This window comes from Melospiza georgiana, chromosome Z (assembly GCF_028018845.1).
Source record: "Melospiza georgiana isolate bMelGeo1 chromosome Z, bMelGeo1.pri, whole genome shotgun sequence".
In the NCBI taxonomy this organism is placed as follows: domain Eukaryota; kingdom Metazoa; phylum Chordata; class Aves; order Passeriformes; family Passerellidae; genus Melospiza; species Melospiza georgiana.
This window is the reverse complement of record NC_080465.1, coordinates 42,190,321-42,213,537: the sequence shown is the minus strand read 5'-3', so window position 1 is coordinate 42,213,537 and position 23,217 is coordinate 42,190,321. Positions and strand designations below refer to the sequence as shown.

The following is a 23,217-nucleotide window of genomic DNA, read 5'->3' as shown; positions in this document are numbered from 1 at the left end:
TATATTTACTTAGGAAAGACAGATCAAGGTCTCTTTTGAGACAGAAAGCAGCAGGAGTATTAAAAATGATCTGTGGCTTTATACACACAAAAAAAGAAAAAATGCCAATACCATTCAATACTTTACTTCACATTTACCAAGAATAAGTGTAAGCTCTCCCCAAAATAGACAGCAGACATCCCAGTATTAAGTATTATACTAATCACAAGGTAAGATCAGGGCTCTCATGGGAAGAAAAAAGGAAAAGAAACATGAACAAAGGATCTGAAAATACTGTAAAAGCATGCTGTTAAAAATTCAAAAACCTGCAAACACACATCTCCTTCAATGCCATCAGTACTTCATAGAGAAAAACCAAAAAGCAAACCACAATTTTTTCTCCTCTCCCAATAGCTTATGTTCAACATTAAGTGGAATTTTGATTTTTGTTGTTTAAAACAGTTGAAGATAATGTGCCTCCAAAGTTACTGGGTGGAACAAGTCAACACTTCCCTATTCTGTAGATGTTAAACAGAAAAATGGGAAGCCCTAGAAACCAATTTCAGTCACGAATCCCATTGAACTCTGTTCCAGGAAAGAGACTGCCAGACCAAGGCCTGGCACTCCCCCAAACATGCTGCAAAGTAAATCCCACATGACCGGGTCTGCACATCAGGCAAATGCAGATGTACGTGAATAAAGCACACTGTGCTTTCCTTGGATCACAGCAAGGGAGGGGATGCAATCTGCAACTTGGAAACTGTCAGGAAAGAAATACATTCCAGCTTTTAACATCTACTGATGTGACATCATTTCACTGCTTTGTTTCTTTAACAGAGAAAAAGAGTTTGGCACAATGTGTAAACAGATATTTGATTTTTACCCATTTTAGAGCAGCCTGTTTGACAGCCAAGCTTTAAAGACAGTCCTTCCACAGAGTGCAACTTATGATGCAATTGATGCTTTGAACCTTTCTCCAAGGCCAGTGACAAGCTGCCCTATGGGCAAATTTGGCTGGCATGCAGCAGCATCCCCCATAACCCCGCCCAGCCTCACACCCCAGGAACAGCAGCCAGGGTCCATAACCTGCATGCAATGGCCCTCCACAGATTCTTCCCACGTTAAGCCTCCTATTTGGGGTTTTTTGCCCATTTCAACTGAGCCATTCTCCTGTCTTTCCTTGCTCCCACAGCTTCCTCTATTCTATCCACTGTCAAACAAAACACATGAGTGACCTGAGCATAGCTACAACACAGCAGGGCAATTTCTGTGCAGTGAGATATGGATGCCTGCAGGAATCTGTGGTTTTTTAATTGCCTCAGTGGACAAATTCTGCGTTTGGACCTACAATAAGCAGACTTAGAGAACAGAATGGCAGGGGTAATGAAAAGAATTGAGTTTAAGTCAATTTCATCCATTAGAAGAGCTCCTCTAACACCCTTATGGCATCGAATTTTAAAATGCATCTACCTGCTTTGACGGCAAACAAGTTTTAGGAATAGTTAACAAGCTATAGTTGACAGAAGGGCTCCAGTTGTCAGACTAGCTTTATCACTTCTCTTGTGAGGTGAATGCATCACCAATAGCCCATATGGGAGCAATAAAAGCCAGGGTGAGAATAAAGTCTCTCATGTTTGCTGCCTTGCAAAGTGAGTAATGTACTCCTGCCTTGCAGAAATTACACATCTTCACAATGGCAAACCATGGACTCTCATCCCAGGGCAGTCAAGCTGTTTGCCCTCTGGATAGCTGGGAAATTACACATGCCATTAGCCATCATCCTACCAGAATAATTTCAGGCCTTAGTCGTCAGGACTTGTGCTAATGTACAGTAGAAACAGTGCAGTACATTAAATGTTCAAGGCCATGTCCTGCTACCACTGCTGAAACAGACAACCAGAACCTCTCCTCTTTTGTGTGCCTAACACAAGGCTAATTCTGAACACATGCACCAGATTACAGCAATATTTGGGCTACCATTTCTCTTTTCACAGAAGAGGTAACTACACAATGTCTTTCATCTATTTGTGAGTTGATATGTAATAGCACCAACCACTTCACATGAGACAACAACCAGTTCATTCAATTTGAAGCAGTAAAATAAAAATCTTGTCAGGAAATTTTTTCCTTGTGTTTTAAAGAAAACATTCAACTGAATTACTTTAAGTTGTACTAATTCAAGAATGCCTGCCAGTTCCGTACCTCAGCTGAAAAACAAATACATCACTTAAATTTTCCAGGGGATGGTTTGGCTTAAAGAATCTTTCCCCCTTTTGGTGTTAAATCTGGGATTGAAGAGATTACCCTGGAACCTGTCTTCCTGTGCATTACAGAAAGTGCATAATTAATTCAAAGAAACATGGAGAGCTGTAAAACAGAAACCATGAACAGAGGCATTTTCACAACTCTCCCTAATTTGAGTGAGGTGGAAAGAATTTGAGAGGTTTACATAGCCACACACAGAGGTCTGCACATGCCTATCTAAATCTAGCAACAAAAATAGCAAAAGCAATTATGGGAGGCTGCCAAATTATCACCCTCAAATGACAGTGATTCCAGAACATCAAGAAGTGCGCTCTGACAAATGTCCAAGCTCCTACAAAGTCCATATAGACTCTTATCTCCTCTGGGACACTACTATTCCTCTTAAGAGACCCTTGGATTCAAATACAGGTGAATACAAAGTCATCTTTATAAAAGCACATGAATTATTGGAGACTAACAGCAATCAAAAGCACCACGCAGTGCACATAGCTGAGCCACACAACCTCACAACCCAATCAGCCCAGCAGCAAATCTGACCGCATGTGGCTTTAAAAAGCAACCACACCCCTTGCAGAGGAGCACCACCCATCTCATGATGGGGAGCGCTGGTTGTGCAACTGCTCTATCTACCAACACAGGATTCACGTGGTCTGTGGCCGGCAATGTCCACAGCCAAAGCAGTTTCCAGCATTACTCCATTCTTAAATATGAGACACAAACTGCCAGAGTGCTCCTTCTCTGGACAGTGAACAGTTGGGACACTTGCAACAGAAGTGATTTTCAAAGGAACCCAGACCACATGCCTCAGAAATTGTCTTATTCTATAAAGTGTTCACTTGCAGTACCTAGAGGGCAAAAGCTGGGTGCAACGCCATGCCTGCACATTCAGTGAGCACTGACCCCTCCAGTCCTTGAGCTGCTTTTCCCACCCAGGGCTGGGGCTACAGCAGCACATTGGTTTGTTGTTGTTTTTTTTTTGGTTGTTTTTTTTTTTTTTTTTTTTTTTTTTTTGCAAATCTAAACATTCATTAGACCAATTTTAGGACTTCAGTCTCAAAACAGTAGCTAAGTCACAAAGATGTGGATTTCTAGTGTCCATGAAGTAATTGCAAAAGCCTCCTGCTCTAGCAGCATGTTTCTTGTGAACAGCCATTTCTTATACCCAATACACAGTAAGATCCCCTACACACCTGTGGGCACCTCCCTAGCATCAGTGGTCAGTACAAAGTAGTGCTATAGAGCTGCTGACCCTTCTCTGCTGACCTGTGAACAGCTACTCATACCTCCCCACAGTGCTTTCTGACAGAGCCTGAATAAACACTTCTTCCAAAGATCAACAGCTCTCCAGGACACAGTAAGCTGAGAAAGAAGGATCTCAACATGTGAAAAGTACACTCCTGCAAAGGGGCTGTTAAGAAGCAAATTCCTTCAGTCCAGGTAATCTCCTCCTCTGGTCCAAGGCAAACAGGCAGATGATGACTGCGTGCCTCGGACCAGAGGAGGAGATTAAGCACAAAGCAGTGAGTGCTACACTAGGGATATAGTCCAAGGGGACGTGTGCCAGGGAGAATGCACCACTCTCTGGTCAGCTGCTCCAGCAGCATGGCATGCAGCCACCGCAGCCTGCAGTCCAGAGTGGGTGGCATGGGCAAAGCACACAAACGCTGCCATGACATGCTGTCACTTATTCTGTCATTAACAGAGAAGCAAAGGCCTTGGCTGCTCTCAGGTAAATATGAAACAGGTGCAGAAGGACTTACCCAAAGGTCAAGAGCAACACTTAAACCCTTCAACACTAAGCAAAAGATGTCCTTCCTTCCCACGATGTCCTTCCTACTGTCACAGATCCTTCCAACAGCATGACTCTCTTAAGCAAGGTACAAGCCCTAAGTACGTGTAATCCCCACATCTCTGTTCCTCTCTACACATCTCAGCCCCAAGCTTTCCTTTAGCAACCTTCCAGATGAGGACTTTTGGGTTGGTGATGTACAAGCACCCCCAGTATCCCTACTCCTTCATGTGCTCCCCATGGTAATGTAACAACTCAGCCACTACTGATAGCTTGGCAAGGCCACCTCAGGTCATGCTTAATACTAACCAGGAGCTACCCAGGTTGCAGAATGGAGCCACTGCTTTGATCTGGCTATTGGGTAGACTTGTGAGTGGGGTATAAAGTCATGGAAGCTTTCTAGTTGCACCTCAGATAATCCAAGATGTAGAGGAGAAAGTGAAGGGGAAATGAAAGTGCTGTGTGCTCTCTTGGTGAAACTTAGCCTACAAACATCAATACATGGGCAGCAGAGCATGAACTAGCTTCAAATTTGTCAGTCTTCCATTAAAAAAAAAACAAAACAAATTACAATTCCTTTTACAAGACAGTAGTGCCTAAAAGAAAGGTGGAAGACTTTAAGAAAGAGAACTAACTGGCTCTGAAGCGACTGTACTGTTAGCTCCAGTGCATGCTATGGGACAAGTGCCATATGGTTCAGTCTAAAAAACAAAGGTCACATCCATCATTACTGGGCATCATTATTCCACAAGTATACGCACTGAGCAATGACCCATTACACGTTACCTCAACATGCCAGCAAGCAGGTCAATGCATCCTGCACAGAAACTAGCACAAAAGGTTTCTCTCGCCTTTAGATCTCACCATCAAGACTTTTCATATGCAAATATCACTATCCAAGCAATTATTGGATTGATTGATACCACTGACATCACACTTGCACACAAAAATTCTGGCTTATCAGCACAATTGTATAACTTTCCAAAATAAGACGCTGTTCTACCAATATCTGGTAGTCTAGGTAAGCGTGCTGAGGACCAAGATGTGAAACAGCAAGTACACTTGTTGATCAGTACTTCTGTGTGGACCAGGACACTTCAGCAATAGGTATAACACAGCTAAGTAGGTTTTCTTCAAGGAATTTCACATCATGACACACCCTAATTTCAAACATTTTACCTTTACAGAGGTGCTGCCAGCCACATTCACCAGTACTTTGTTTGGCTAAAAGCAAGCAGAGGTGGGGAGACAAAGTTCATAATTTACTACACGGTAGTAGACTATCAATACCAAAATAATTTTCTGACAAACCCCTACAAAACTTGTTACTAAGAAATATTTTAATATTTTCTGCCTAAAATTAGGTAGTTTTACAACTGGATTACAATATTTTATATTTACTAAGGGCACAGGTCTTTAAATATTTCCTGTAGTCTGAAAGTACTTGAGTAATATTAATTCACTCATGGCCTGCCAGGGCTGAATGGTTGCCATAATTTTATTCCTGGAGAAACAGCAACATAAAACCTGGCAGACTTCACTCATAGTACACCAAGTCTTTGTAGGACTCTGGTACCTTCCCCAGAAACAGAGACCCCCTTAGCCAGCCTCCATGGTCCCACAGTCCTGGCAACTTGAGGTTTCTGTTTTGCTAAGGTACTGCAAAGCTTTTGGCTTTAACAAAAGCCAAGTAAACACTTCAGGGTTTGACCTTATAAGTACATTAAACTGTAGGTACATTTTTGTTCAGCAAGTCATAACTATCATATCATCAACCAATACTGCAACTAGCCATTGCAAACCAATTAACAATACCAACATTATGAAAGAGGCAGGTTTTAGAAACAAAACAGGACAATTTGTTTTCCTATTGAAAATAAGTTCCAGAAGAATGAGAATTTACTTATTCAACATAAAAAAAAACTTCTCAAAAAGAAGTTTCCTGGATAGATTTCTTTTACTGTGTCTTTATTGTCCTAATATTGAAGCTAAAACTTCAGTATTTTATACAAGTTACTGCCTTGCTGAACAGCTGAGCAAGAAAAAAAACGTTCTGGCAGCTCTGTTTATGAAATTGCAAAATATGCTTTATGAAACAAAGTATATTCAATTTCAAGCAGGGAGAGTCAAGGCTAGTAAAATGAAGAGTTCCATGGCTCAAATTCAATCTTATGATAAGAAGGTATAATTTCTAAAAACCAAGAGAAGCAGTATCTACTTCACTATGGATGATTATAAGCCTAACCAGCCACAACACATTTAGTGAAAATTTGATTTGCTTTATATGCCAAAGCTTCAATCACAATTTAAATCCTTCAAATCTGTATTATCTTTGCAGTGCAGTAATTACATATCAGCAGAGACAAGCAACAGCAAAAGCCAAACCCAAGCCAGAGTTTGGTGTGCTGGGTAATTTCCTTTGGAAAGGAGGATGCTATGGTCAATATTACCTTTGCCAGACTGGGGTTGGGAAAAACGCGGGCATGCACCTGTTAAAATTCACATAATACATGACAACCTGAGGGCTTGTAACACAGCTGTTTATGCCCACCTTAGACTTTTGCTATTTACTAGTATGAGTGTCCAAATTATACTGGATATATGTCAGGGTAACATCTGGAGAACTTCTATTAGTGGAATCCATGGCTAAATTTCTTGAAGTGCAAAAATCCCTACTCCTAATTGTATATTCTTGATTTATTTTCCTCTTCTCAGAAGCTCAAGGAAATGGGATGCTATCAATTTTTTGCTCCTTTTTGGTTTTTTGTTTAATATGCAAGAGACTTTGCTTAAAGGTAAAATACATATCAGCAACCAAAACCTCATTTTATCAGATGTGCAATCTCAGGAAGAAAGGGGCCCAGCAATCTAACAAAAAAAAAAAAAAGATTCTTTTCTCAATATCAAATATAACACTCTATCAAACTTTACTGACCTCTGCAGATATTACAAGCCTGCTCATTGTATTTAAAAACCAATTTCCTATGTTGTATAGGTGTAACAGATACTCTGCCTAGCTCAGAAGGTATTTGCAGAAGCATCAGCTACCAGTGACATGATTCTTTTTTCATGTTGAACTTTCAGCCAAGTTTTTATTAAAGCTGGGCTACCATAATTAAATATGCAAACAGTGATCTGAAAAGCAGCTGAAAGTGTACATTCTTTACCTGTTTAATTAATTCTGGAATTTTAAAGTGCAGAGCCGCTACAAAGTAATGTTTTCATTACAAACATGGTGAGAAGCAAAATATGCCTCCTGACACAGCCCCAGTCATGTTCTGCTTGATCTTTTGCTATTTATTGTTTATTTCAGTATTTATTACTCTCCAATATGGATAAAGCACTGTATTTGCACACAGTCGATTATGTAAAATAGTATTTACTGTCATTTCAGCAGCTGCCAACTGGAAAAACTCACCTTGACTTACTCATTCAGTCTATTTATTGTCATTGATATCCACAGCGTTATGAATACTAAGAAGTCCTCTCCAAGCACTCAGGACAAAGATTAAATATGTCCTGAAGGCAGTTCCCGCTGCCCAGGTTCACCCAGGAGGGCACTGCTGTGAGCACGCAGGCAGCGCTCCGGGTGGTTTCACAGCCAGCTGCTGCACCCGGGGCTGAAGGCACCAGCCTGCCTGCTCCCAGTCAGACCCACTGCCACAAGCACACAGCAGGGCAACAGGGCCTGCACATCCCACGGGTGCTGCTGCAGAGCTGGGCAGCACCCAGCTGGGACCCCTCCATCCAGCAGCAGCCAAAGCTGCAGATGCCCATCACTCGGGAATGTTTCCTGTGAAAGCAGTCTCCCAGCGCAGCTGAAGGGCAGGACCCACCACGTGTTGTGGAAGAAGCTCACACTCCAGCCTCCCCAGCTGGTCTCATTTGAATTGTGACCCTGTTGCCGTCCATCTCACTTTCCAGAGTCCCCAGTTTTGTTCAGGCTCTATAGTGACAGCGAAAATGCTATAACCATGCAGGTACAGACAAGGGTTGCAAATGAACAAGTTTCACCCCTAATCAAGCTCACAGGGCGAATAACCATGCAGTGAGAAGAGATACAGAACTTTCCCATGTTTCCCATTTCTCCGGATTGATGCCGGGAAAAGCGTGGTCACGCACCTTTGACATCCGAGCCTGGGGCTGGCACTAGCTCATCTTCCCTGGACAACATGGGTCACCTCCTGGGAAAGCAGGGCTAGGGGCTACACAGCCATGAGACTCAGGCATTTCTACTTGTTTCTACAAACTTTTTTTGAAGCTGTTGGTTGCTGGGTTGTTTTCACAGTAGCAAGAGTGTCTTGAGGCAAAGTCTCATGGTACAACAAAATTACCTCAATGGCTCTCTGTGAAGGGAGAAGATTCCCCTCACTCTCTTTTTTCTCACAGCAGCTCTGTCTACCCAAAATCACTCCCAGGGCCATCACCATGCCCTGAATGGTCACCCTTCCTTCCTAATGAGCACTGGGACCAGCGCACTGAGGCAGAGGAGGACATGCAGCAGCATCATGCTGCCACTTCAGCTCCATCCATGACAGCCCAATCCCTTAGTAAGGGAAGTACAATGCTCCTTACACTGCAGAACTCATCCCCACCTTATGAAGTAATCACCATTGAACACTACTAGTAGATTCTGATTTTCCAAACAGAGATCCAGAAAAGCTTCCAGGTACCTAACAACCCTGCAAGTAATTGTCCTGGATAGGAAGTCCCATCATGGACTAAAACAATGCTTCCTCTAGAGAACTGCTAGTGGCAAGAATCTCTATGAAAATAAATACAAGGAAGGGAGGAGGTTACTCACAGCAGATGCTATTTTAAGTCATTAGTTGTAAAAATAATTTCACATCTCCTTGTGAAATATCAAGGGAGCTACTTCAAATTAGCTACAGGACTCAATTTCAAAATGACAAGTAGCCTGGGAAAGGGGAAGGTTGAAGAGAGCCAGGAAGAAAAAGTAGTCATAATAGCAGCAGAAGAGAAAAGGTTGAATTTGGAGACTAGATGCCATAAGGCAGCATATAGTTTCTCCTTGCAACATACCAAGGAGAAACCTTGAGTGAAATCAAACCTTGACTCACTGAGGTTAGCTGATATGGTGGACATGATCTAACACCTCCACAAGTGAAACCTGCTCCCTTCCCTCTCTCCAGTGTGCAGCTGCACCCCATCCTCTTCCTCTTGCCTGCTCAGGTTCTCCTCCGACCCCTTGGCCAGACCAGTCAGCTCACTAAACCACAGAAAACTAACTCAGCAAAAGACCTTCACACAGCCAGCTTAGCAAGCTGACTCATCTGACTGAGGGCAATCTCTCCCACTGCACAATGGGGGCAGCAGGAGCATGTGGAGCAGGCCAGTTCTCCCTGGCAGCAGGACAACACTTGCCATTGTAAATATCTGAACAGGGAACCACTGCAGGAGAAAGAGGAAGAAAGGGCAAAGGAGGCAATGCTTGCTACACCAAATGGAACAATGTAGTGAAGAGGAAGTCAGAATGGCTGATTTTTATAACAATACCCCTAGGACAAAACCATTGGCAGCTATTGAAAGGGAAACACTGTGGATTCAAGGCCCAGAGCACAATTTAATAGTAGATTACGGACTGAAATACACTTGTTTAAAGCATTACAAAGAAGCTTCATCTTCACACTAAGGTTTCACAGCTCGCACTACTAATCACCGTTCAAGTTTCTTTTCTTCATAGAAATTCATAGGAAAGTCATCCAAATACAGTTTATAAGTAAAAACACCATCATCAACAAACACATAGCAGAAGCAAGATGCTACCAGTGGTGCCAATAGCAATAACGTGAGTATAAGAGGCATCTTTGAAAAAGTCTGATCAGACAGAATACAAAATAGGCTTTTACATATATAATAATTGCAGTACTTGAAGCTACTTCAAAAGCACAAGTATATTGTACCCTGTTTCCCTGCTCTCTAATTATGAAAATGTTGTTGAATATTTGTTTTGAGAATGAAGTGAACATAGCACAGTACATTTGCACAAAGGTGATCAAAACTCTGTGCACTTTCAAATCAGCGTTTCGTCACTGTTGCTGTTGCTTTAAGAGATGAGGACTGCTGACCAGTAGGAACTGAAGCAGGAGCAGAGTCCATCTTCTCTTATTGCCCTGCCTGCACTTACCACTGTAACACAAGCATGATTCAATTATTAAACCTGTAAGAGCCCAGGTGATTTTCTGCCATCTTAGTGACCTGAGTCACTCCTCGAGAAATAGCACCAAGGAGGGAGCACAGCCACAGAGCCAGGAGAAAAATACTTTCTCCAGTGAGTCACATAAGGCTGACTTAGCTTCTCACAAAACTACAGCCTTTTGTTTTAGTATGCAGCCCCAATTTTCAGTGAAAATGGACACCACAGCCAGTTTCAGGATGATGTCTTGATTATTTCTAAATCTTTCTTTGGATCAGACTTTTCATACTGGGCATTAATTTCTCATGCTGAGTGCTATGATACTCCAACATTCAGTTAATCCAAGTAATTCAAGATGTTGAATCAAAAATTATGATGCTCAAGAACACAACAGGCCTGAATGTCCACATTTAAAGGCCAGAATAAGTGTGCTTTCTTTTACTCACCTTTTTGCTTCTTCTAAGTGGCACAGATACTCATAAGCAATATTCTGACGCCTCCTCTCATCCATTTCCTCTGCAGAAAGCCTTTCATCGTCCACAATAGCTGCAAACAGAAACCCATATCAAGTTATACACGAGTCTGGGTGATTTTTAGAGCAATTTTACTTAGAACCTGGGTGAATTGCTGAAGAAGGGAAATAAAAATAGTTATCACTTCTCTTTAAAAGAGGCCTTTTATAGTAGGGTGCACAAAGATGCCTAGGTCACCAAGAGTATTCTGTTATTTCTACAGAGAATTCCTCAAGTTTCACTTCTTCAAGCATGTATAGCTCTGAGGCCATTGCCTGGTTTGGGGGCAGGATGGAGCCCTCATGGTGGGGCTGATGGATCACTCACACACAGGGGGCTGAGGCTGGGAGCCATCAGAGTTTCAGCTTACACATCCTCAGAAGAGTTTGAGGACTCTCATGATGAAGCTCAAGGCAAGAAGCAGGTGGAGCAGCCCCATGCTAAGCAGATCCTCAACACCAGAGACAAAGACACCACACTGCAAAGGTATCTCGGGACAGCATGGGAATTGGCTGCCGCTTCAGGAACCCGTGAGACTGCAGCACACTGAGCTGCCTCCCACTGATGGAGGTGACGACAGCTGTAATCAAATGAACCATCTGTGGTTTCTCCTACTTACTGCTGCAACCTCATCACCTCCCATAAAAAACACTCTCCCAGCCTATTAAGGTGTCTGTGCACATTTCCAGCTGCAAATAACTCCAATTATTTATATCTACTACCCAGTGAGTGGTCTTTCTCTACTTGTAGAGTACAGAGGGGTCCTCTGTGAGCAGCTCTTCAATTCTTCCAAATGTTTCTAGCAGTGAGTCTGAAGGAGCATACTGTCGTGCTGACTTCTAGATGAATTTCAGCCACAGCAGTGAGACTTTTGTTAACAGCCTTCATATACCAGTTACCAAAATTATACCCTATTTGTACTAAGCTGTGTTGGACTAGATCATCTTGAAGATATCTTCCAACCTTGATCATTCTATGAAAAATGTGTTCCTACATTCTTTCATGTTTTCAGTCACATGCTCACATCACCTCTCACGCCATAGCTGGAGTGAGCCAGAACGAGGGGCAGCTCTTGCTAAAGAGACCTGTTTGTGGGAGGGTTGGCTCCCTGATCTGAGCTGCTGCATACTTGCAGGCAGCGTGGTGCAGGCACAAGGGAGGGGACGGAAACGCACAGCTGGACTAGCTGCTTTCTGTGGCATCTCACAAGGCGGTTAGCTGAGAACATCATGACACATCCTCGGTAAAAAACCACAGCCCCTGCTCCTCCTGAAATGCACTGTGATGTGCATGGCTAGTTCCATTCCCACACAGACTGGTGCATGCCACGAGCAAGTTTTCAGCTTTTCCCTGACAATTGCTTCAAGTGGGGGATAAACAGTTTCAGGTAATGGATACAGGCAACACAAAAGGCACTTCAAAACAGCAGGACTCCTCCGAGTTTTGCAAGTACTTGCATACCTTGAAACCTGTACCTCAAAAAAAAAAAAAAAAAAAAGAGCCAGAGAAATTATCTCACATGCATTTACTGAGGACACAAAAGAAATTACACTACACATCCACATTTTGGACTGATGCTACCATACATTTGTTAAGGTCTTGTATAGCTGCTTCAAGCTTTGTAGTTGAAGTTTTAATGACCATATGGGAGTTGATATCTCTCATCTCTCTTTGCTTTTAAAATTGCGCTTCCTAATTACCCAGATGCTTCATACACCAATCAAACAAATACATGTCTTGCTCAAAGTTTCTTTTAAGTCTGGTAGCTCCAATAAGCATGACTCACTCTAAAATGAGCTCTCAGATACTGTAATCAGGATATCACTTGCCGTGAACCAAAACATTAGTTTGGAGGCAAACATGGGATGCAGATGGTGAAGCACTGTGCCTGGCAAACTGGCCATGGAGGCTGCTCTAATACTGCTCTTGCCCTCACCACCATCAGCACAACCAGACAGGCTGCTCTGACTCCACAGCAGAGCTCCTCTGCTGCAGAGGGCTCCTGACTTCCCAGAGCAAGGGAAAAAAACTGACGAGCCACCACACTGAAACATAATGTATCATTTTATTGTTTGCAACACTGAGATCAAAGGCCCCTTTCCAAAAGCTCTCCCAACTATGAGTGCTCACAAGTGGAGACAAGTGCTGTCAGAAGGGCCCAGTCCTGCTTGGCTGTGGTCCTGTCAGCTAGAGTGGGACAGCCAAGAGCATGTCAAGCCTTCATCCCCCCGTGACAATTCCCATGCCCTGGTCCTCGTAACTTGTTAAACTGTTGTTTACTCCTGCCCTCCAAAGACAACTCAACACAGCCATAAGCAAATCAGAAAAAAGGAAGTCTGTCTGAATATAGGTGAAGGAAACAACATGACCCATGTGATAAGTATCAGTCTAGGAATTAACCTGAATAACACTAATGTTTTGCAATTTAGTCCTGGATCTGCACGTCCTTGGGTGCCTCCCATACCCAACAAAGGTATCCTAGATCAAGCAGCCCTGGCCAAACTCAAATCCCTCATTAAAATTATTTGCAAAGATTGATTCAGAGAGTGGATAAAGGCACCAGCAGATATTGTGGAATTGTAATAGTTGCTCTGCTTAGCAAACACTGCAACAATAAGAGCAAGATTCAAAAAGAAGTAATTTGTACACTCTGGGAAGTGGAAAACCCAGCTCCCTTCTGGAGGGGGTATCAGCAGCCCACAAGCTGGAAATCAGACTTTTCTGTTAGGGCCAAAGCAGCTAAAGTTTCTGGGCTGGATATCTGAGCACTGGAAATACAGAGCACAGGGAATGTTAACACCTACAGTGCTAATCCTGGGAGGAGTCTCTTACAACACCAACTTCCAATAAGTCTGATTACACACTTACCCTCCAGCATATACTGGCTTCAAAGCAACTGTGCTATCACATCAAGAGTGGTTGTAGACACAACTTTAGAAACAGAAATGACAACCTGCAGGTAGCCTCAGGACTGAGCTGCAGAGGCAATTACTTTGAAGACTTGGGTTCCTAAAGTCTGGTCTATAATAATATATTTTGGCAAGGGCTTCAGCTTTTGACTAGAGTCCTGTGAACCTCCTCCTTCAAACATCCTGAGAGCATCCATCAAGCCAGCCACACCAAGTTCAACAGGCAAACAAGTTTGGTTTGGAGACAAAGCTCACTCTTTCTGCTTAACAGAGCAAGTATTAGTCAGAAGACTAGAAAGATTGATGAAAGAATAAACATATTTCTGCTATATCAGTAACACTTTGATAATGCTCAGCTCACAATGGAAGAGAGTACTGCAATAAAGGGTGTTATGTGGCAGAGTAATCAGGGCTGGGCTTCACCTGAAGATCTCTACCAAGCAGGATCCTGACACAAAATCTTCCAGCTGAGAAAATCCAAATGCCATAGAACAAGGCACATTCTCCATGAAAGTTCTACTGAGGGGAAAAGCCATGTAAACAACATCTTATGATTAAATTCATTAACTATGTGACTTAACTTCAAATTTAGAGGAATTCTCTTGAAGAGGGAACATTAGGAGGGCATCTGGACAACGAACAAGATCTAATAAAAATGCTAGCCTTAAAGCTATTTCAATTCATTTTAGATGTTGACTCTGGGTTAGCCAAGAGTGAGTAGACATAAAACATGTGCTAAGGCACCAAGTTCACTCATAGACACTTCTTCACGAAAAAAACCACTAAAGAAAGAGTATGTATGAAACACATAGCACAGTGAACAGTACTAAAACTTAGTAAATTGTCTCACATGGGAGATTTATTCTGGTACTCAGTACAGGACACCAACTTTCCAATTCTTCCCACAACTGATTAAACAGAAATAAAGGAACATTCTACTGACACCTTTCTATGTATGCATATTCTACATATTTAGCACAAAAGTGCTTACCAAGGAGTTTTCCAAAATTGAAGACTTGGTCATCTTCCATCAACTGACACATCGTACTTATACGCACCCTTCTCATCCTAAAATTGCCCTGTGTAGACAGTATCTAGGACTAATTAATGTTTGAGGTCTGATTGTGAATTGCAATAACTTTCTGATGTGCCCTGATCCAAGACAGCCACTCCAGCTGTTGGCAAATTCTTGAAGCTATGCCAGTTGCTGACCACAGAGCTGAGAACTCAACCCAAGGCACTCCATGACCTACAGTCAACATGGTGCCTGCAGGACCTACTAATTCAGAGCAGGGTTAGTAGACAACACGAAAACATTTCAAATTTCTGGATTTGAGCAAGTTTTCAGAAATAGAGCTACCACATCTGAAGAAGCAATATTATTACTGAAACCAGCAATTAGCCCAGGTGCACAAGGGCCACTGGAGCCACGACCTTACTAGCAGAATCCAGAAAGAGAATCAAAACTTCAGGTTCACAGAGATGTGGTCACTTTACAGAGGAATTTTAAAAACAAGTATTGTCTCTCTAAACATCATCCAGTTCTGAGTTCATCTTCATATTACATCCATGACAAGGATTTTGAGGGTCCCAAGACCACAGAGATAATCTAATTGATACTGAGTTTACTGGAAATCTAATCACTGTTTCAGTGCCTCACCACCCTTAGAGAATTTCTTCCTAGAGTCTAGTCTAAATCAATCCTCTTTCAGACTGAAGCCATTCCCAATTGTCCTATCACTACATACCCTTACAAAAAGTGCCTCTCCATCTTCCTTTGTAGGCCACAATAAGCTCTCCCAGAACCTTCTCTTCCCAAGGCAGAACAACCCCAATTTTCTCAGTCTTTCCTCACAGGACAGATGTTTCAGCCTTCTGATCATTTTTGTGGCCTCCTCTTCCAGACCTGTTTTACAGATCAGCATCCTTCCTATGCTTGGGGCCCCCCAGCTGGATGCAGAACTCCAGGTGGGCTCTTATGTGGCTGGAGTGGAGCAGCTATAATCACCTCCACTGACCTGCAGGTCACAGTAGTTTAGGTTTGAATTTACATTAACTAAGAGATGTTTCACAGATCTAACTTGCAACAGTTTCCAAATTAGTCCATGGACTGTACTTTTAAAGGGTGCTAAACTTAAAATACTATGTAACAAAAAAGCATGCATGGAAAAGTAATATTTGTTACAATTTCTAAATATAAATTTATGGAGCACTTTTTGAAGCATAATCCTTAAGTAATTCAGGCATAACCATTTACTAAATAGGTTTTGTTATCCTGGAAGAACTGAAGCTGGAAAAAAAACCCTGCAAAACTTACAACAGCACTTAAGGCTTCCTGGTCATTCATTTTCTCTCACACATACGACTATCTGCAGCAGTTCAGGAACAGCACATGGCTGCTCCTAGCAGGCAGACCCTTTAATAAGGCATTTGCCACAGACATATCAAAGGACTTCTTACACTGAAGGCAAAGAAAGTAACAGAGGCTTTTATTTCCCAGGACCAATCCCCCTCAATTTCCTGCCACCAGAGACTTTTTCCCATGGAAAGCAAGACATGAGCAATAAGGAGGAGGGCTCTTTTGGCACCACAACCGGGAAGCTCAACGAACAAGACATAACAGACTACGGAGAGAACAAAATCCTCTTACGGTGATAGAATAGAATTTGTGAAGTCAGAGTTGGGGTGAGGGGGGGGAAAAAAAGAGAAAAGATACAGGAGTACATACTATAAAATGCTGGGATAAAAGTTTTTCACAAGTGTTTGAATTAAACATTAGCTAAAGCACATGTCACAGTCTCAGCTGTCTGCAGCCGCACAGTAAGCAAGGCAAGGCAGCATTTCAGTCCACTGGAAAGAAGTTCTGCAAATTTTGTATATGCCCACCTTACATCTTGCTGCCTCCTCGTCCCAAGCTCATATCCCCAATCCAGTATTAGTACAGTCAAAAGTACTCAACGGAGCCACTCTATAACAAAAACAAAAGCCAGGGAGCCTTTCTTGCACAAAAACTTCTGACTGACTGTTTGCTGGCCACAGCCAGTCCCAGTAATAGCTGAGCCCAGTACAACAGGATCTAGGCAGCATCCCATGTATGTCTCCCTGTAGTGAGAGGACCTTAGGATCTGTCATCACAATTCAATGCTGTAGCTTTAAGAAGAAGCTAGCTGCATTTTAGATGGTCACAGTGACTTAAAACCTTATGTAATGAGAGAATATATAACTATCTTGTCATAGTTTGAAAGAGGCAAATAAACTCATCTTTTGTGCCTTCTTTTTATTCCTAGTAAAATTCATACTCTCAGGTACTTAGCATCCCATGAGTGCCTGCCTTGGGCAGTTCAACTCCATGGCTGCTCCTGGTTTGGCAGTTCATGTGCTGCACCAGCCAAGCCCCACACATGGAGCAGGTTGAGCTGGCAATGCTCTGAGGCAGGCTCACTGCTACCCGAGCTGTCCTCATTGCAGCAGGACAGGAGCTCAGATCACTGCTAGGAAGCTGCAAAATACAGGGGAAGGATTCATGTACAGATATCAGAAAAACAATTCTCAAAGCTACAAGCAGATGGAGTTTCCCCCCGAGCCTCCACTCCCATATCAACTTGCAGGTATCCAATGTAATGATTTATTAAATATGCAGAAGAAAGTGTGTCAACCAGAACAATGTGAACAGAAATAATTCAACAGGCTACTAAGAAAAAATGGCTTTACAAACATCTATTACAAATGTTCCATTATTAAGGTATTTCATACTACCTACAAAAGTCTAGGTCTAATTTATGCTGGAAGTTGTTTATCTTTGGATGAATAATTTAAGGCTCTGATGAAAACAACTTTCTATAGACGTCTTCTGTCAAAAAGTACAGTTGCAAGAAACTAGCATGTGTCTTGCAGCAATGAGACCAGATGGCCTGAACATTTTTCTGTGTCTCCAGTTAGGGGCATTCAGTCCATTCCCTAAAATTTGCTCACAGGAAGGTCTGTAGACAAAGGCAGACACTGCAAGCACTGAAAAACCTATGGCAGCTGTGAACTTGGAGGGCAGATTCACATGAGAGAGTAGACTAATACACTTAATTAAAGAGTGGGGGTCTTCAATATGTAACTTGTCAAATGTTTCCAACATTGAGCTACTCTCTCCCTTAAAAATGGCTGTATCTCTCCTAATCTAATTATTTCATTGTGAAAGCATGCATTTTCAAACAAAAATATAAATGCATCTTTTGGCCAGCAGATAGATATTATCCACTCTTGCAAACTATGTGTCACACAAACTATGTGTCCACTGTTCTGGACTATGTCTGCCAGAGACTGCACAAACAGGGAAAGCAAACACACACCATTAGCATGGGAGTGTTGAACACAGATATCCAGTAAAACACATCCTGATATAAAATTTAAAATGTTTGCTAAACCAGTCTTTCCCCTGAGCTTTCCCAGAGAGCCTCATTCCTGTGCATTTACTTTCCCAAGTCCTCCTCCTTCTTCCATTTCCTTGATAAAGGTCTTATTTCAATCATGTGTATCTGCTACCACAGGCCAGCCACATCCATTTACAGATACTGAGTGCTATTGCAATACATGGACCTTGGGACTATCATACAAAGGGACAGTGATGCAACAGCAACCGCATTCCATGCTGCTGAACCCAAGTGTCAAAGCCACTTCATTTCAGCCAGACACTGACAAAAATCTGTAGGGCTCCTCAGACACGTCTCAAGATACTTCAATCCCCACAAAGTTTAGAAAAAGTCTCATTTAACCACAGACACAAGTTGGCTTTAGCATTGAGCAAGTGACTACATATGCTGCCAAAGAGTTTAACATTCAATTTTCTGCTTACGGGTGTCACATCCTCTACTCTGCTTTTAAACCTTGAGCTTTCTACGGTATCATCACATGAGACTTCAGTAGCGGTAAATATTAAAAGACACTAAGTAGCTCTGACATAACCTTGCTGTATGATGATACTAGAGCATGGACATCTCTTTCTTAGTACAGTAATTTAACCCTGTGCAGAAATAAAACGTTTCACTTTTTCCTTACTTCATTATAATTGTTCAGTATGTTTGGAAGAACAAAGAGATAAAGTAATGGAATTGGAGGAAGCAGATGAAAATCCAACCATTTTAATTTAGCTGAAAGCGTTGCCATCTACGATTACAAACGTGGAATGCAATGTATTGGCTTGTTGCTCAACCACTTCCACCAACATTTAACTGCTGGTCCCACAGTCTGCAGCACGCTGGGTGTAATTGCTTAATAAAATTGTAACTGTTTATCTTTGCATACCTTACTAGCTGGTCAGTTCAAGGCACAACAGGTTTTCCCAAGACTGAGGTGCTCACAAAACACCATTAAAACTCTAGCTCCTTTATGTGACCTTAAACTTTTAGGTCAACTTAGACAATTGACCTTAGCACTCTTCGCTCACTTTTTTTTTTAAACACTCTTTACTCATACTCGCTATTTACTAATAAACCCTCAGTCTAGGTTACCAAAAAAGGCACAAGTCTAAGGAAGCACTCACACTGATGGACCCTGAGGAGGCAGTGAACGCCAATTACAAGCTACTTCTCTCACTCACAGGCCATACTATCTCCACATGCTTAGTCCAAATACATTAGCATGGCCAAACTTCAAGGCGGCTTTCAGAAGCTTTGCTTCTCCAGAGATTAGTTCCTAAGGAAACAAAGAGCCAAGGGTTACTTTACCACCTTTAGCAATTTACTGTTTTCTTAAAGAAGGAGCTTGTAACTTGAATTCTGTGCATTTTGACACACCTTTTGCTTTCTCATTTCACTGGAATTACTTTAACCCATTTGCTTTTTAATAGCAATATACATAAAAATCCTAAATAAAATAGCCAAAATTTTACCATACAGGTCCCATTTCCTTGCATTTTACTTACTGTGACCTCAAATCAACTTAACACAAGCAGACTGTAAACAAAATAATGAGAAAGATGGTTTAATCTTGCCAGGGTAGTAAAATGCATTATGCAACTATGAAAGACAGAAAAATGCTAGTGTCTATAATGTGCCTTGGTATGAACCCTGTAATTAGATTCAGACAGAAGACAAATGCAAGTCTTTTGCCTAAAAATGCCACCAAATTTATTTCTAGTATTAGGCAGTTTATATTTAATTTTTTCTCTGAAGAGAATTGCACATATGTCAATAAGTCAGATGTATACACATACCTACTTTAAAGGACAAGTAACTTGTGATCGCTAAAATACTGTGATGATGATACTAAAAAAACAAAAACAACTAATCCAGAAGGCATTCATCCCTATGCAAGCAGTTGGAATCAAGAGTCTCAACAAGTTAACAGGAAAGGTGACTGCGCATGCAGCCTTGTGCAGAGCCCCAAAGGCAGCTTTCATTGTGTGTAATCACATCACACCACTGCCCGAGGCCACAACCGCACCCATCAGCATTGGTGGCAGGGCAGAAAGCCACTGCAGAAGAGTAGAAGAACAGGAAAGTGGGGCTGGAGACCATCAGTAGAAGGGTAGGGCACAGACAGAACTCACTACGGTGGCAGTGGCAAGTCCAAATTCAGGCTTGTGTGCCCAGCGTGTGTTCACACACATGGCTACCTACACCTCTGTGGCACTCCTCTTAGCTGTTTGCACAGCAAAACCTGACCTAGCAACAGTAAGATCACTCTAATTGTGTTGTTAAAGACGCCTCAGCCAACACACAGGGCCAAATAAAGAAAGAATCACAAGGCTTACTGTGGCAAAGAAGGACCCTGAGGAAGGTAGGCATGTTTGACAAGAGCTACTGATGCTTCACCAAAGGCAAACTACTTGAAATGAAGAGCATAACACAAATGTTTTCTGCATCTGTTGCTACTACTTGGTAGAAATTCAAACGACAGATAGCCATTTAAACAATAGCTAATTAAGATAATGCCCTGCAAATCCTGCATGTTTTCTGGCTAAGTCAAGACCTTGGTCAATTTCTGTTTCAATCTTGAAAATGCAAAAAAACCTGATCTGCATTACAACTTGAGGCCAGTGATTGCTACTTGAGAACAGTGATTCATAAATACACTTGTAGCAAAACTCTTCTACCCAGGGGCTGTTTAGGAAAGGCTACACTTGAATGCAAGAAAAGAGGAAGACAAGTACAGGGACAGGAGAAGTGAAAGAGAGGGGAAGGGGTGAACAACTTACACCTCCTGAAAGAAGTTTGAGAGGAAGGAGTTCAATGGATTCAATATTCACATCATTGGACAGCTGAAACCAAAAAACTTCCTATCACCAAACTCTCAGTACAGTAACCAACTGAAAGAAATGTGGTAATGTGTAGCTTAAAGAACAGAAAATAAGGATGACAGGCAGGAATTCTGGAATAAAAGAGAATCTGCAGAGAAAGCTGTGTCTGGGTCACTAAATAACTCATACTGTGGAGCTTTAGGAGTCTTGATCTGGGCCATGAGACTCCAGAGGACTGAAACACCTGCCTAGGAAAAGCCATAGAGAAAGAGCACCACTTAATCACTGAGTAAATTGGAAATCACCATGAAAAAGACTGCTGTGTAGAAACCCTCAGCCTTGACATGTGGTCTTTATTCTTCTGTTGACAATTCATCATCTTCTGGTTCTTTCACAGCCAGTCTTTTGCAGGGTCCTTCTACCAAGGTCTGAATGAACCATCTGTTCACTTTTTCCCCATTCTGAAAGGAGCTCCAGAAAACACCTGAAACGTTGCAGCACATTTTTCCTTCAAGATACAAATATAAGTATGTGAATATACCATCAGGTTAAACTACAAGAGCCCATCTACCTCTGCCTGCCTGTTTTAATTCCTAAGTAATTCTTACAGTCACAATATCTTCAAAGTTTGTAATTCAAAATTCTTTGGCTTAAAGGCACAATTAATTTTTTTTTATTTTTTTTGTTTAATCTTAGCGGGGAGAAAAAAAACTTATGTATTCGGGACAATAGAACTGAAAATTCAGTTTGCAGCTACAGACCCAGACAATGAGATTGAACAGTTTAAACACAAAAATTACTTAAAATTCACAAGAACATAAAGAAATGCTATATGTTATATATAGATATGGTAAGTTTAGGTGATGAGCAGGACCCTTGGGCTCTCCGAGGCAGAGAAGAACAAAGCCATGGCAATTCCTGTCCTCTCCCCAGCACTCCTGACTCCCCTGGGAAGGCAGCTGAGCTGCTTGTTGAACAAGTCCCAAAACTGCTGTGCATTCAGTACTGTTTTGACAGCTGATATGGCCCAGCACAAGCAGGAGCCACAAAATAAAGGGTGGAGGCACAAGATTGGGCTCACAAGTTAGAATCTCACTCCAAAACCTCTCGGCTTTGTTGATTGTGCTGGTCCACACAGAGGCAGAAAGGCACAGAGGATGGAGATGTACCTCCTTTGTTCCTGCTTCGTGGTGAGATGATAAATTCTTGCAGGAAGAAGGCAAATGCAGTGTGCCTGTGCAGGTGCTCAGCTCAGGGGCAGTGCCAGGCCAGCAATGACCTCAGTTATCACTTGAGGCCTGCCTGGCTGCTTTCACTGCGTAATAAGCAAGTGTTTGCTAAAGTTTTGCAGCTGATACTGCTGGCTCCAGGGTAACCTCCTCCCAGGAGTCCCTGGTAGGTCACTTCAGGTGCACAGTGCGCAGGCAGGCATTGCTTGTAGGGCACTTGCCCACAGAGCTTCTGGACAACTCTGAGCCTTATTTCTCACTTGCATACATAACCAGTAATATGAATTATTTTTTTCCTTCATCATCAGGAGTTCGAACCATAGGTGAGAACAAAAATCACAAAGTGTTTGAGCCTTGAATAACAGACCTTTGAGCAAGACTTGAAAAGAACAGACAAATCTTGACCTTTTAAGTCAGTACATCCAGTACGTATTTACTGAAACTCTAAGCTGTTCTGAGTGACAATGACACATCTATCATTGCATATATCACTGCAAAATCAGATACAGAGTGAGCTAGATATTGCTCCTAACTTATCAATAAACCAAGTACTTTCATTTCCAGGACAAGTCTTTGACAGCTGCACCCAAAAGATAAATTTTTACTTAAACCATATACTAAAAAACTTGTGAGTGTTTGTTCTACTAAATTTACTCTAAATTGAAACTTTGTTCATAGTATCTTGAATAACTTAATTTTTCATGTTATTTCCTTATGTCTGTCTTATAACCCAACGTAATTTTGGGGTTAATGGAGCAAGTACTGACCTCAAGAAGGCCTCCTCATTACCTTGAGTGCTTTTCCTCTAATGAGGGTATCACAGTGACAATGCTAAATATCAATTGCATAAAAATATCAGGAGCATTATGTAAACACCCAAACCAAGTATTTTGCTTGAAACAGCAATATTAAGACCTCCAAAATAAAGGAAGCATAACTAGCATTCAATCACTGTTATGGTAACAGCAGTACGAGCAACACAAACTTAAGACCACACCAAGTTATGTGTTTGCAATTTTTGAAGTCTCTGTCCAAAAAAGAAATTTGGGCCCCTGTGCAATGCATAAGGGCTGGGCACAGAATTATATAATCTTTGTATAGCTGCAGTTTGTTTCCTTTCTTGAAGCACTTCTTCACAAAATCAAGACT

At 41.9% G+C, this 23,217-nt stretch overlaps 1 protein-coding gene across 1 annotated transcript in view; it reads right to left on the bottom strand.

The window, feature by feature from the left end:
- The window catches only part of IQGAP2 (IQ motif containing GTPase activating protein 2), a 123,347-nt gene that overhangs the window by 91,088 nt on the left and 9,042 nt on the right, over positions 1-23,217 (bottom strand). Inside the window, exon 2 of the mRNA XM_058044307.1 lies at positions 10,637-10,736. Within this exon, the coding sequence (XP_057900290.1) occupies positions 10,637-10,736 (100 nt within the window). The remainder of the gene's footprint in view (positions 1-10,636; positions 10,737-23,217) is intronic.